Source organism: Lepus europaeus, chromosome 14 (genome assembly GCF_033115175.1).
Source record: "Lepus europaeus isolate LE1 chromosome 14, mLepTim1.pri, whole genome shotgun sequence".
Lineage (NCBI taxonomy): Eukaryota > Metazoa > Chordata > Mammalia > Lagomorpha > Leporidae > Lepus > Lepus europaeus.
The window spans coordinates 31,340,169-31,354,789 of NC_084840.1; the positions used below are offsets into that span (position 1 = coordinate 31,340,169).

At 36.9% G+C, this 14,621-nt stretch overlaps 1 protein-coding gene across 1 annotated transcript in view; it reads right to left on the reverse strand.

The window, feature by feature from the left end:
• The window catches only part of GPATCH2 (G-patch domain containing 2), a 186,683-nt gene that overhangs the window by 39,799 nt on the left and 132,263 nt on the right, over positions 1–14,621 (reverse strand). Inside the window, exons 7-8 of the mRNA XM_062210351.1 lie at positions 10,012–10,051; positions 3,389–3,459 (exon numbers count right to left, since the gene is read on the reverse strand). Coding sequence (XP_062066335.1) covers positions 3,389–3,459; positions 10,012–10,051 — 111 coding nt within the window. The remainder of the gene's footprint in view (positions 1–3,388; positions 3,460–10,011; positions 10,052–14,621) is intronic.

Genomic DNA, 14,621 nt, shown 5'->3' on the forward strand with positions numbered 1-14,621 from the left:
AAAGAAAAGGGGCCGGATTTGTGGCACATCTGTGATGCCAGCATCCAATATGGGCACTGGTTCAAGTCCCAGCTTCTCCACTTAAAATCCAGCTCCCTGTTAATCTGTTTGGGAAGGCAGCAGAAGATGGCTCATGTGCTTGGGCACCTGCCACCTGCATGGGAGAACCAGATGGAATTCCTGGCTCCTGGCTTTGGCTTGGTCCAGCTATAGCTGTTGCAGTAATTTGTGAAGTGAACCACTGAATGGGAGATATCTCTTTCTCTGTTTTTCTCCCTCTCTCTCTCTCTTTCAAGTAAAAAAATAAATTTTTTTTAAAAAAAATCTAAAGAAAAATACTGCTATGGGATTCAGGGAATGAGAAATCCCACTAGGAGAGATATAAACAAAATTCTCAGGATGACAGTGAAGAGATATTCCAGGAAATCAGATACTCAGCAGGTGCAGAGAGCAAGCATGCTAGAATGAACCCAAAAAATAGAGGGCTCCAAAAAGGGTACCACCAAGTCAAAGAATGGAGAGGAGGTACACTTCTGTGAGGAAGTGGACGGTGAGTAGGGACAGGCACACAGAGGGAGAAAAAAGCAAAATCAAAAACAAAACAATGACCTCTATGACAACTAAATGCCATACATCTGTGAATAATAACTACAAACATAATCATATTAGTGCAAATAGAGAATACTTATTTGGTCTTGATGAAATAAATATAAATTCAGGAGAGAGAGAGAAAGAGTTCAATTTGTAATATTAAAGTAAAAACTTCCAAAAATAGTAATTTAAGCATGTAGTACTAGAAACATGTAGGTCTGTAGTAGAAGAAATAGCTACAAGAGTTAAAAGTGGTTTCCTCTCCGGAGTGAAATTAAATGATGAAAAAGGATAGGGCTGGAGCCCTCTGTAATTTAAGTCTTATATGAATAGAACAATTTAATATTCCAAACTATGCATAAGGATAAAATTACTGAAGGTTACAAATTAACAAGTGTTTAGGAAACACACAGGTGAATAGAACAACAATAATATCATATTCCTAATTAAGAGCTCTGGGGTTTGGAGGGGATTAGAGCAAAGGCATGACCATTTGTCCCGTGTTCCACCATCTTTCCCAGCTCACAAACAGCACTGAGAGCCACTCTGAATTTATTTTTGAGCATCTTTCTGAGTGGGGCAGGCACCATTCGTCCTAAAATTATAAGCAAGCTTAGATCCTTAAGGATTCCCCTCGTATGTCACAGTATTCTTCAGTCAGGCTGGATCACCTCCTGCTTCAGGTCCAAGCCGCCCCACCTCATATACACAAGTTCAACAAGACAAAGGGCTTCTTGCAGTTCCCTGTTTATTTTTCTATAATTTTCTCCTGGGTTGATATTATGAGAGTGTGGCAGTAAACTTTTAGATTTGACTCTTGATTACAACAGGAACTGGAACAAACTTCCTACATAAATATTTAAGGCAGTAAAATTTTCTCTATTTACCATTTAACTGTAACCCATATATTTTGATTTCATTTGTTTTCCGGATATAGGTGTTACTCAGAAATAATGTTTATTAACTCCGAACTTTAAAAAATATTGCATGTTTGTTACTGATTTCCAAGTCAACTACATCAGTCAGGGAATATGATTTTAATGATAAATATTCATTAAAATTTGTTGATACTAGCTTTATGGCCTGTTAAGTGGTTAATTTTCTAAGGATTCTGTATCTTTAAGAAGAATATATCCTCTTTAATAGTTTATATGCTGGGTTTTATAGAATTACATTCATTTAGGCTAGGTAATTTTGTGGAGAAATTTTTTGTTTATACATTTTCTGATGACTTAAGTTACCAATATAATGAAGTGGGATCAACATGATAGTAGTTAGTGAGTTTCTCTACATATTGCTATTGACATGTGCTTTATATATTGTCTAAAACAATAAATTGGGGCAAATGTTTTGTATTAAAGAAAAAACAACAACATCAACATACAACATAAAATGGACATGGCCGTAAAAGCATTTTTAAGAAAGCGATTAGGGGCCGGTGCTGCGGCTCAATAGGCTAATCCTCCACCTGCGGTGCCGGCACACCGGGTTCTAGTCCCGGTCGGGGCACCGGATTCTGTCCTGGTTGCCCCTCTTCCAGGCCAGCTCTCTGCTGTGGCCCGGGAGTGCACTGGAGGATGGCCCAAGTGCTTGGGCCCTGCACCCGCATGGGAGACCAGGATAAGCACCTGGCTCCTGGCTTCGGATCAGCGTGGTGTGCCGGCCGCAGCATGCCAGCCACAGCGGCCACTGGAGGGCGAACCAATGGCAAAGGAAGACCTTTCTCTCTGTCTCTCTCTCTCTCTCACTGTCCACTCTGCCTGTCAAAAAAAAAAAAAAAAGAAAGAGATTAGGTGCTGGCATCATGGGTTAGTGGGTAAGGCCACCACATGAAACACCAGCATCTCTTGAGTCCCCGCTGCTCCACTTCCAACCAGCTCCCTGCTAAGTGCCTGGGAAAGGCAGTGGAAGAAGGCACACGTAGTTGGGACCCTGCTAACCACGCGGGAGACCTCGGATGACCTCCTTGCTCCTGGCTTTGGCTGGGGAGTGAACCAGCAGATGGAAGATCTCTGTCTTTCCCTCTCTCTATGTAACTCTTTCAAATAAACTTTAAAAATATTTTTTATAAAAAAGACACTATTATCTTTTCAGTCTTTCTTCATTTTATATATTACTAGAATAAATACACATTTTGCTCTCATAAGGATAAGTAACATTTAAATTTGAAAGAAAGATTAAATCGTTTTTTTAAAATCAAAATTAGAACACTTATTCTAAATGTTGATTTAAAATTCATCCATTACAAGAGACAGAAAACATTCTTTTCTTTTTAAAATGTATTCTTCAAGGTTATGCATCTGGCTTAGTGATTACGATGTTGCTTGTGACACCCATGTCGCCTAACAGAGTGCCTTGGCTTCAGTCTTATATCCACTGCTCCTACTTCCAGCTTCCTGAGAATGTGACCATGTGAGGCAGCAAGTGATAGCTTAAGGAGTTGAATCCCTGCTACCCAAGTGTGAGAGCTGGGTTGAATTCCTGGCTCCTGGCTTCAGCTTGGCCCAGCTCTGGCCACTGTAGGCATTTGGGAAATGAGCTAGCAGTTGGGAGGACTCTGTCTTCTCTCTCTGCCAGGCCCATAAATAAATTTTAAAAATCCATTGTTTGTTTTTCACCAGTGTTAAACAATTAAATAATATGATACATATATAAGTAAACAGTACAGAATATATCTTAAGCCAGCTTTTTAGAGTCTAAGGCAACATAAACTACTACTCACCATATTCAGATTGGTATGGAAAACAATGGCAGGTGATTTCATGATGAGAATTAAAAGTGAACTTGAATGGCTTACCTGCTGGCTGTTTTCACAGAACAGTTTTTCTTGTGTCCTCTTTCGGCTCGGTTATCTCTCAGAAGCTGGTGCTATACAAAGTGTTAAGACAAAGTTGTAGAAACAAAAATATTTTCACTATATTAGTTTGCAAGTAGAAAAATATTCTGCTCATTCAATGGAACAGTATTCATTCACTCGCTTTACTTTTTTTCTTCTAGTTTCTCTTCAAGCAAAGACTACTCATTTGGAATGAGATGCCACTGTCACTGTTGAAAAATGGTCATGGAAGCTGGCAATGCAGTATTTTCTTGAGAGCTAAACTGCTCTCAGAGTCTTTGAATGCCTATTCTGGAGCTGGAGGTCTAGAACTCAGTTTTGTTCCTGGTAATGTAACCACTTTTGGCAATAACCTCTACTGTGGATGACATTCAGCTAAGGATATTGTGGGGCTTTGTCACCATACTGTACCTACTGGCCTAAACATGGTAAAGAAACACACTTACAACATTATTCTTCAAAGGAATTAATGGCTTGGAAATATATAATTAGAAAAATATAACTAATTTCCTCTTCAAAATACCTTATCATTTACTCCTCTAACTAATTGGAAAGAAAAAAGAAATAGTCAATACTCTTCATTATGTGTTTATTCAAACTCAGCTTAGCTTATTTATGCAGATCTATGATTACATGCAAGATTAGGCAGAAAAGAAAGTTATCCAGTATATTAGAAAATTAACCCTGACAAAAACAGCAGTCTCAGAGGTAATAATGCAGGCTCTAATCCCAGGTGTACCAGTAACTAACAAGTCATTAAGTTCCAATAACAGCTTTACCACTTACAAGCTAGGTAACCTTAGGCAAAGTATTTAACCTCTCAAAGCCCAAGTCTCCAACTGTAAAATGGAGATAACAATAATATCCATGTGTAAGGCTGTTGGGTGTATTAAAGTAAGATGATGTAAAATGTTTAGCTCTATGGGACCAGAAGACAGGAAATGCTAAGATTTTTATTATAATTAATGAGTGTGGATGTCAGTGGGTACTATCTTACCAATATCAATAGTTTTTACTGAAGAATAACTGCTTTGAAATGTTCAATGACATTACTTAGAATCAATTATTTTATTTGGTTATCTCTGAGAAGGAATTCACTTTAACTAGATCACTAAGAGCATGGTTAGATGATTCGCTCAGGAATGTCTTAACTAAATAAATACATCTGAAACCTCTTGAAAATGTCTATTTCTTAAGATTTCCACTACCAACATACTAGTTTATTTCTCTCACCTGTAATAGTCCCCTAGATGGCTTCCCAGACCCTGGCCTTGCTCTCATCTAATCCTTTTTTCATGCTTGGCCAATATGAACTTTCTGAAAATAATCTGATCATATCGCTCACTTGAGATAAAACCTAAAATCTTATAAGGGCTTTCATGACCCTTCATAGCTTAGTATACATCTAAACTCATAATTTATTGGGCTTCCTCCTAACCCTGACCTAACCCCCTTACTTTATAAATCATATAAACTCAGCCATCTGAATCTTTTGTTTGGGGTGTGCACCACAGTCCTGCACATCTCTGGTCCTTTGCTTCAGTTATTCAATCTGCCTGCATTCTCAGGTGTAGCACTGTATCTGAACAATTTGAGTGCTCAATAAATATTTCATGAATGAACGAATAAAAGAATGAGAAGATGAGATGCATAGGGAGTGAGATCTGATATCTGATACATAACTGAAATCATATCTCATTAGTAGTAAAGAATTTAGCAACCATTTATTTGAAGTCCATTAATCTGAAAGTGTTTCAATCTAGAAACACTTCGTACCATGAACACTAAATTGCTTCTGAAAATAAAAATAAATTACTTCGGCATTTCTAAGTCTAGTGCCTTTAAAAATATGTATCTACAAACCAACATTTGTGACACAGATAGGTAGAGGTAAGATGATGGAATCTCTACCTCCATCTTTATTAATAGTAGTTAATTAACTTTCTAATTCTAAGAAAAAAACATATTGAAGACTATTCCTAAAGTTGTTGGTAAAAATGTCCAAAGATCTTAAAACTCTAAATACATACATTGTTCTGAAATAAAAGTTCTATGGTTTCTCTTTGAAAAATGCAATTCTAATGACCAAAACAAACATATGCTATACCTGTTTGCTCTGGATAGTTCTCAGAGAGAGGCAACTACTTAGATGAACTTTAATGAGAAGCACCTTCTCTGAATTTTGAAGTGACAGCTCCTTCTTTTAGATCCATATGAGAATTTTTTTTTTTTTCAAATTCACAGTTTCAATGGACTTTGAACATAAAGAAGTCACAAACACTGGAATTAGTTAATGCAATATATCCATATAAAAAGCATCACAAAATTATCTCACTTTGTCAATGACATTAGGAATCTGTAACTTTGTAACTTTAAAATGAAGTTCAGATAAAACTACAGACTTAGATCTCTTGGTCGAGGATATAACAAGTTAATACATGAACATAGATCTTTTTCAGGGCAAATATAAAACAATCTAATGAGATATTAGAAGAGAAGACGAATATTTGTACTTAAAAGGTTCTCAGCAGGCCACTATCTCCTGAAAGAAGTCAGGTTACAAATTCACAATAAAAGATGTAAGAATCCCCACTCTGCTCTAATAAGCAAGAGTAGCTCATCAGATTCTAAGAAATTCTTCATTCTTATTGATAATTTTTCCTTTTTCCTTGGACTTCTATCAGTGTCACAAGTGAGGTCATTTCTCAAGGTTCTGGCTCAATAATATCAATTCTGTTTAAAAATAAAACTTTGGAATATGGTGCGAAGTGCTTCTTACCTTCCAACTTTCAGATTCCTGAACTTAGGCCAAACGGAGATACAATTCCCTTATTAGTGACCTGCAGGTGTATATTAAAAATGACTCATATAAGAATGACATTAAAATCCATAAATGTAAAACCTAGGTACGCAATTGTAAAAGAAAAATGCTGAATTACATCAGGAAGTGTTTCTGTGGATAATGGATTTTACTGTTACAGAAATGGAGCTAACTATTCATGACATTAAAAAAAAAAAAAAAAAAAAAAAAAAAAAACCTTACTGAAAGTCTCAAATCCCAAATGCAAAAGGAAATAGTAAAGACTAGAATTCTCACTCCACAGCAATCCTCTCTTTACTGTCTTATATGCATAAAGCAATCAAGCTTAGGGATGTTTCTGCTGGTAGCCACTTTCCAGAAAACTCCTTAAATGTCTCTAAAAGAACTTCAAGGTCTTTCACAGTTGGCTTCTTAGTGTTCTCAACATTGAAAGAACTATGTAATATCTAAACTATGACTCACGACTCAATTAGATACTTGTAAATTCTGTCAAAATGTCAAACTATGATGTTCAATGAGGAAAGCCTCAGATTTGAAAAGATAAAACAGAATAAAGCAAGAAAGATATGACATACCATTGCTTCTCCATCCTTCCTTCCATCTCTGAACTGACTTTGAACAATTTTATTCTGTTGGTCTTTCTTGTATCCTCTCTATGGATTTCCTAAACATTTATCAACATACTCTAATTAAAGCTTCTCTGCCTCAGACTATAACCACCTCAAGAGAAAAAAGCCAAGCTGTTCTGTATAAACATCTCTTTTTATAAAATTGAGAGTCCCTGATAGATAATGCCTAAGTTATTTAACAATTATGTAAGAAAGGTATGATCTATGAATGGTGTAAATAAAAATAGTGTTTATTATTGAAGTAACCAAAACAGAACTGTAAGATATAGAAAAGGAGTGAAAGGTGGTTTTAAAAATAAGTGGGGTTGTGGCCGGTGCTGAGGCAAAGCATGTAAAGCTGCTTCCTGCAGTGCAGGTTCAAGTCCTGGCCACTCCACTTCTGATTCAGCTTTCTCCTATGGCCTGGGAAAGCAGTAGAAGATGGCCCAAGTCCTTGGGCCCCTACACCCATGTCAGAGACCTGGAGGAGGCTTCTGGCTCTTCACTTTGGATCGGCGCACCTCCGGCCATTGTGGCCATCTGGGGAGTGAACCAGCGAATGGAAGCCTTCTCTCTCTGTCTCTGCCTCTCTGTAACTCTGCCATTCAAATAAATAAATAATTTTTTTAAAGAAATAGGTGGAGTAAACATTATCATTTTTTGACAGTTGAGTATACACAGCTGATACTTGTTATTTGTAGATTCTGTATTGTGAATTCATCTACTCGCTAAAATGTATTTGTATTACCAAAATCAATACTTCATTTGCTTTTGCAGTTCTTCATAGGCATATGCAAAGTGATAAAAAGATCTGAGTCACTGGTAATGGCATGTTTCCAGCTGAGATTCAACAAGGTGAGACTGCCTATTTGATTCAGCTCTCATACCATAACCAAATGTCTTTTTAACAATCTCTTTAGTGTGATATTTTTTTCAGTTTGTACTTTTGTAAATGACTTCACTGTCCAAAACTGCCAAAAAGCATAGTGCTGAAGAGCTTTCTAGTGTGGCTAAGCACAAGGAGGTTGGAATGGGTTGTACAGAGAAAATCCATGTATGTCAGATAAAACTTGTTCAGGCATGAGCTACAGTGCTGCAGACCTCATGTTCAATGTTAGTGGCTAAATTATTTATATATACACACATATGTGTATATATATGTATATATAAAATGATATTCTTTTATAAACCACATAACACAAGGTTATGAATTCATAGACTGATTAAAATATTTTGACTGGAGGCTTGAAGGAGACCGTGCAATTTCCCTGCAAGCATTAGGTTTTTTTTTAATTTACTTTTTTTTTACTTATTAATATACAGAGAACAGATTTCATGAATTTCATAGATACCATTCTAAGAATACACAATATTTTCTGCCCTCCCTCCCTCCAGGCATTGGTTTTGTATTCAATAATTTAGTGTTGAGTCTACTTCATAAAGCGTAACTACAGTAAGTAACAAGAACTAATTGTTTTCATTCATAACCTATCTAGTCAATATAAAAATCTGAAACAGTATACCAAAGTTTAAGCAAATGGCTCATTTAAACATTAATTTAAAAAGATAGCAAAATTTTAAAAATAAAAAGAATTGCTTGATTTTTCTACTTATATAATATTAGCTACTAGTTTAAGGTGTTTTTTTTTTTTTTTTAACATTTATTTTATTTGAAAGGCAGAGTTACAGAGAGGCAGAGGCAGAGAGGGAAAGTGAGGTCCTTGATCCACCAGTTCACTCCCCAGATGACTGCAATGGCTAGAGTGGGGCCAATCTGAAGCCAGGAGCCAAGAGCTTCTTCTGGGTCTCCCATGTGGGTGCAGAGGCCCAAGGACTTGGGCCATCTTCTACTGCTTTCCCAGGTCACAGCAGAGAGCTGGATCAGAAGTGGAGCAGCTGGGTCTCAAACCCGCACCCATATGGGATGCCAGTGTTTCAGGCCAGGGCGTTAACCCGCTGTACCACAGTGCTGGCCCCAATGAATTTTTTTTTTTTTTTCCAAAAATAAGCAAGACAACACATCATTGATGTTACTTGGCCTAGTTAATTTTAAAATTTATAGGAACATTGGTGTAGGTTCTATTTTAAATGTGAGGAGTATCTTTTAAAAGGTAAATTACTCAGTAAAAAAGGCAAATTAAAGGAAAAAATTGTTACAGCTGAATTCATGAGTTTTTTTTTTTTTAGCTACGTGTTATGAAATACAGTTTATAATGAAGTTCATGGCACCTTCCTCTTATTAAGTAGAAAGAACTATGGCATCTGCACCCAACTATGGACATGTTGTTCAACTTAAGTCAATCTCACCAGTACAGCAATGTTATCAATTACCATTACCCAACACAACCCCCTCTTTACTACCTTACTGTTCTCTCAGAAGAAATGATCTGCAGAGGTACGCAGTTCATCATTCTTATGTCTTTTAAAGGCATACTTTCTTACATACCATAGTTTTGTGTCACTTAATAAACAACTTCTATCTTTCATAAGGAAAGAAACTTGCAAGGATGTAAACTCTAAAATGGATATGTTTTAAAACTAACCATAAATTTAAGCCCTAAATTACCACAGCATGCTTCAGAAAGAGAATTAATATATTCAAGGAACAAAGAAAATAGTCTATTTCTTTAATATATAAAAAAAACTAAAGTAAATGTCAAGTTCTTGCTAAGTCAACTAATCATAGTGCTCCCGTGTATACCAGCAAAAGATTAAAAAAAAAAAAAATCATCTAGAGCTATAATGCGAACTTGACAAACACTACTGCCAAGCTGTAAAATTCAAGATAAAAATATGCTCTCACTGGCTGATTTTTAATATCACTTAATTTTTAAAGTTTAGGTGCTGTTGTGATACCTTAATTTTGTGAACAACAAATATAAATAGTGAAATCCTGAAAGAGTTCCAGAGCCTTTCCATGTGGTCACATGTATGTGTGACTGAGGAGGGTGACAGTAAAACAAACAAACGAACAAAAATAAACACTGGTGCTTGTTGAGGGGAGTTTATTTGTTTAGCAGATTCAACCTTGGCACAATTAAACTTCTTTTAAAATAAGCCAGGGATTTACATCCTTTCTCATAGAGCTGACTGACTACACTGAAGGGAGATAGATAAATGAAAGACACTAAGTTACTTTCTTTAGAGCTCCTTACCTGGCCAAGCTCTGTCCTAGCCCCAGGGCTAAACCAATGGCTGCAGAGGAAAGAGAAAAGGAATTAGTGGGAACCTAACTAAAAGCATCTGGTCACATGTGATCAGTCTGCATGTGCTTTAAGACATTTATTCGCCAACAGCAATACGGCCTTAAATATGCTTTATTTTAATGGATATTTCATGTAATTCTAGACTTACACCAATTTTGACAGAAATGTAAGAGTGCTCATAACCCAGTAATTTTCAATTTAATAAGCAAACTGAGTTAGAATTACATTTCCATTTAATTATGTTAACATAAACTGCTGGGACTGTATTCATTTTATGAATCAATTCTGGTTATAAAATCTACAAATGCTATCATTTACCACAACTTAATTATAGCATCATTACAACAAATTATGACCTTTTGGTTGCTGAAGTAATGAAAAAAATGTTAAAAACACAAGAACATTATATTTTCTGGAAAAGCCCCCCCAGGAACAACATAAAAACCCTTGATATGGATTCTGGAGCATCAGTGGAACCAATCCTATCACAGTTTAAAGAACTGGGGTTCTGGCTGAGCACAAGTTCCACAATAACAAAAACACAGAAGTCACTTCACAGTGGAAGCCTTCCCTTCTCACCGCTCAGTCCGCTTCATGTTGCTCTTAGACTCTCACTCCTGACCTATGTGGCTGACAAATGGTTAATGGTAACTACCATTAGCTGGGTGCCCAGCATTCTGGCAGTGTTCTGTATAAAAACAAGCTGACATCAAGGACTGGGAAATCGAGAGAGATACTGTGGTAAATGAACCACGAAAAGTCCACAATATTTTAATGTGATGTACTATTTCAAGAATAAATAGTATTGAGTTCAACCCCTATGTACTAAGTCCTCTTTAGACACATGGCACATACTACTTCCCACTCTGATAACAACACTCAAGTTTTGGATGCAGAAATGAGTGCACAGATATTAAGGTTCATTGTCCAAAGTGTTCCTTTACCATACCTACTCCTGAAGTTCAAGGAGCTTACATTGAAAGGGTACATCTCCTGGTACTTTCTAAGACTTTCATATATTATGGAGCCTCTGTGGTACTAAAATTGGGAATAAATAGCTCCTGCCTTAATAGAATTTAGGTACACAGTTACCATTAAAATATTGTTCCTTGGCAGGTAAGTTTCTACCACTGATGGACACATACTGGTATTAGTGAGTGACAACTGAATTAATCACCAGCTAAAAACAAATTATTCCCCTGCCAATGTGATTAAAATGTTTTACCGCTCTGCTTTGGATTGTGCCTTTTGCTATAAAGAAAAACATATTTTTTTTTACAAAATAAATTATTTTTTATTGTTTTTATTAAAGCAGAGTGAAAGGACTCCGTCCTCAGCACCCTATGTGTGTGTGGTTGGAACATTATGGGTATGTGATGACAAAATAGTCTCTGTGTCCCCTACATGGGCGACATCCCACAGAACGTCCCCTACAGCAGAATCCACTGGCAGCTGCCCAGCTTGAATGTTTTTGTACTATCCTTGACTTCTACAGTTGGCAGAGACAGAAAAAAAAAGCCAGTTCTAGAAACTAGAGCCGTTGGATGGATGGAGGGATGTCCAGAAATGGAGGGTGAGAAAAGAGAAGGGTTGTATTTTGTGAAGCATTGGGGACAATTATAGGATCACTGGAAAGATTTCAAGTGTTTTAGAAACACGAAAGCCAACAAAGTCTCCTGGTATTTTAAAACCAAAATCACCAAGCTTAGTCTCCTTGTAAGAACCTTAGTGTCACTTCAGGATCCAAGAGAGACAAACGCCCCAGTCGTCACTGCCAAACCTTAGAGGCTGTTAAAAACTCCACTCAAGGGAGCTCTCACTGTAAGAAGCTGAACTAATGTTGTACCTGAAAAACATATTTTAAAAATCAAAATGCGAATAGATAGAATCAAAAAGGGAGAGAATGATCCAACATGGGAAGCAGGAGACACAGCAGACTCATAGAATGGCAGATGTCCTAAATAGCACTCTGGCCTCAGAATCAGCCCTTAAGGCATTCGGATCTTGCTCAAGAGCCCATGAGAGTATTTTAGGCATGGAAAGCCAAGATACCATGGAAAAGAAAAAAAGAAGAAGACCTAAATGAAAGATCTCTGCGAGTCAGATCCCAGTGGAAAGAACGGGGCCATCAAAGAAGGAGGTAGCTTTCTCTGAAGGGAGGAGAGAACTTCCACTTTGACTATGACCCTATCGGAATAAGATCAAAGTCATCAAACTCTAAAGGCTTCCATAGCCCTGGCAACTCATGACTAGAGCCTAGGGAGATTACTGACGCCATGAACAGGAGTGTCAAATTGTTAAGTCAGCAACAGGAGTCACTGTGTACTTACATCCCATGTGGGATCTGTCCTTAATGTGTTGTCTAATGTGCAGTGATGCTATAACTAGTACTGAAACAGTATTTTTACACTTTGTGTGTCTGTGTGGGTGCAAACTGATGAAATCTTTACTTAGCATATACTGAATCGATCTTCTGTATATAAAAATAATTGAAAATGAAAAAAAGAAAACCTGGTGTTAAATTGGAAATTGCATAGAAAATTAATCAATTTTTTAAAAATATCATGTAGGATCTCTGTCTTTAATGTGCTGTACACTGTTATTTAATGCTATAACTAGTACTCCAACAGTATTTTTCACTTTGTGTTGCTATGTGAGGGCAAACTGTTGAAATCTTTACTTAGTATATACTAAACTGATCTTCTGTATATAAAGAGAATTGAAAATGAATCTTGATGTGAATGGAAGGGGAGAGGGAGCAGGAAAGGGGAGGGTTGCGGGTGGGAGGGAAGTTGTGGGAGGGGGGAAGCCATTGTAATCCATAAGCTGTACTTTGGAAATTTAAATTCATTAAATAAAAGTTAAAAAAGAGAAATAAAAAAAATGTGCTGTACACTCTTATTTAATGCTATAACTAGTACTCCAACAGTATTTTTTTTTTCACTTTGTGTTGCTATATGGGGGCAAACTGTTGAAATCTTTACTTAATATATACTAAACTGATCTTCTATATATAAAGAGAATTGAAAATGAATCTTGATGTGATTGGAAGGGGAGAAGGAGCGGGAAAGGGGAGGGTTGTGGGTGGGAGGGATGTTATGGGAGGGGGGAAGCCATTGTAACCCATAAGCTGTACTTTGGAAATTTATATTCATTAAATAAAAGTTAAAAAAAAATCAAAATGCATAGCTCAGTTAAAAAAAAAAAAAACAGAGTAAAAGGATTAAAAACAATAGTCATTTGTCTCCTCTGTCTTAACTCCAAAGCTCATCTAGGGAAACAACTGCCAACAGTTTTTTGCTCTTTTCCTTTGGGATAATATCATGTGGAGGTATTTCAAAGAAGCCATGACAAATATGTATTAGGAAAACACTTTCCATAGATTTCAAGACTTTTTTGCAGCAGAAAAATTTACATTTTAATTTTCTGATGAACTGTTTGAAGTAATCTCATATTTCTTTTTTTTAATTTTTATTTTATTTTTTTTTTCTCTTTTTACAGGCAGAGTGGACAGTGAGAGAGAGACAGAGAAAGGTCTTCCTTTTGCCATTGGTTCACCCTCCAATGGCTGCCGCGGCCGGGCCGGCGCATCTCGCTGATCGGATGGCAGGAGCCTGGTGCTTCTCCTGGTCTCCTATTGGGTGCAGGGCCCAAGCACTTGGGCCATCCTCCACTGCCCTCCAGGGCCACAGCAGAGAGCTGGCCTGGAAGAGGGGCAACCAGGACGGAATCTGGCGCCCCGACCGGGACTAGAACCCGGTGTGCCGGCGCCACAAGGCGGAGGATTAGCCCATTGAGCTGTGGCGGGCGCCGGCCACTAATCTCATATTTCTAAACAGGATTATACTGAAAGTTTGTGATTAGATGTTAATAACTGATTTTATATTATCATAAATATAGATTTAACTCTCAGCCCTCTATTTCCATTGATACATTATTTTTGATTAATCAATTGTGAATAGACATTAGTATGACTATGTGAATACTTTGTGCTGCTGAGATTTTGTTTCTCCTAAAGTTGATATTGCCTTCATTTTTTCCTTTGCTTTTTTTTCTATGTACACACCAGCCTTCTTTCTTACGAGCTATCACATATAAATATTAAAAAATTTCTGAAAATATATCCATCCTTTACTCCTTCCTCGTTACAGCCCACAGAGATCTCCTTTCTAGAGCCCTTTATCCTATCCTGCAATCCTCCAGATCTGGTCTGGAACTGTCTTGGCTTTATTGCACATTCATGTCATTTTTTTAACTTTCCTTGAGATAATTTCTGGTGTCCTAATTTTTGCCTTTTGCCAAAGCCCTCATACTGCTTTTTTTTTTTTTTTTGCATTTTTTTAAATTTATTTTATTTTTATTTTTTTTTTTTTAAACTTTAATGAATATAAATTTCCAAAGTACAGCTTATGGATTACAATGGCTTTCCCCTCCCATAAATTCCCTCCCACCCACAACCCTCCCCTCCTCCGCTCCCTCTCCCCTTCCATTCACATCAAGATTCATTTTCAATTCTCTTTATATACAGAAGATCAATTTAGTATAAAGATTTCAACAGT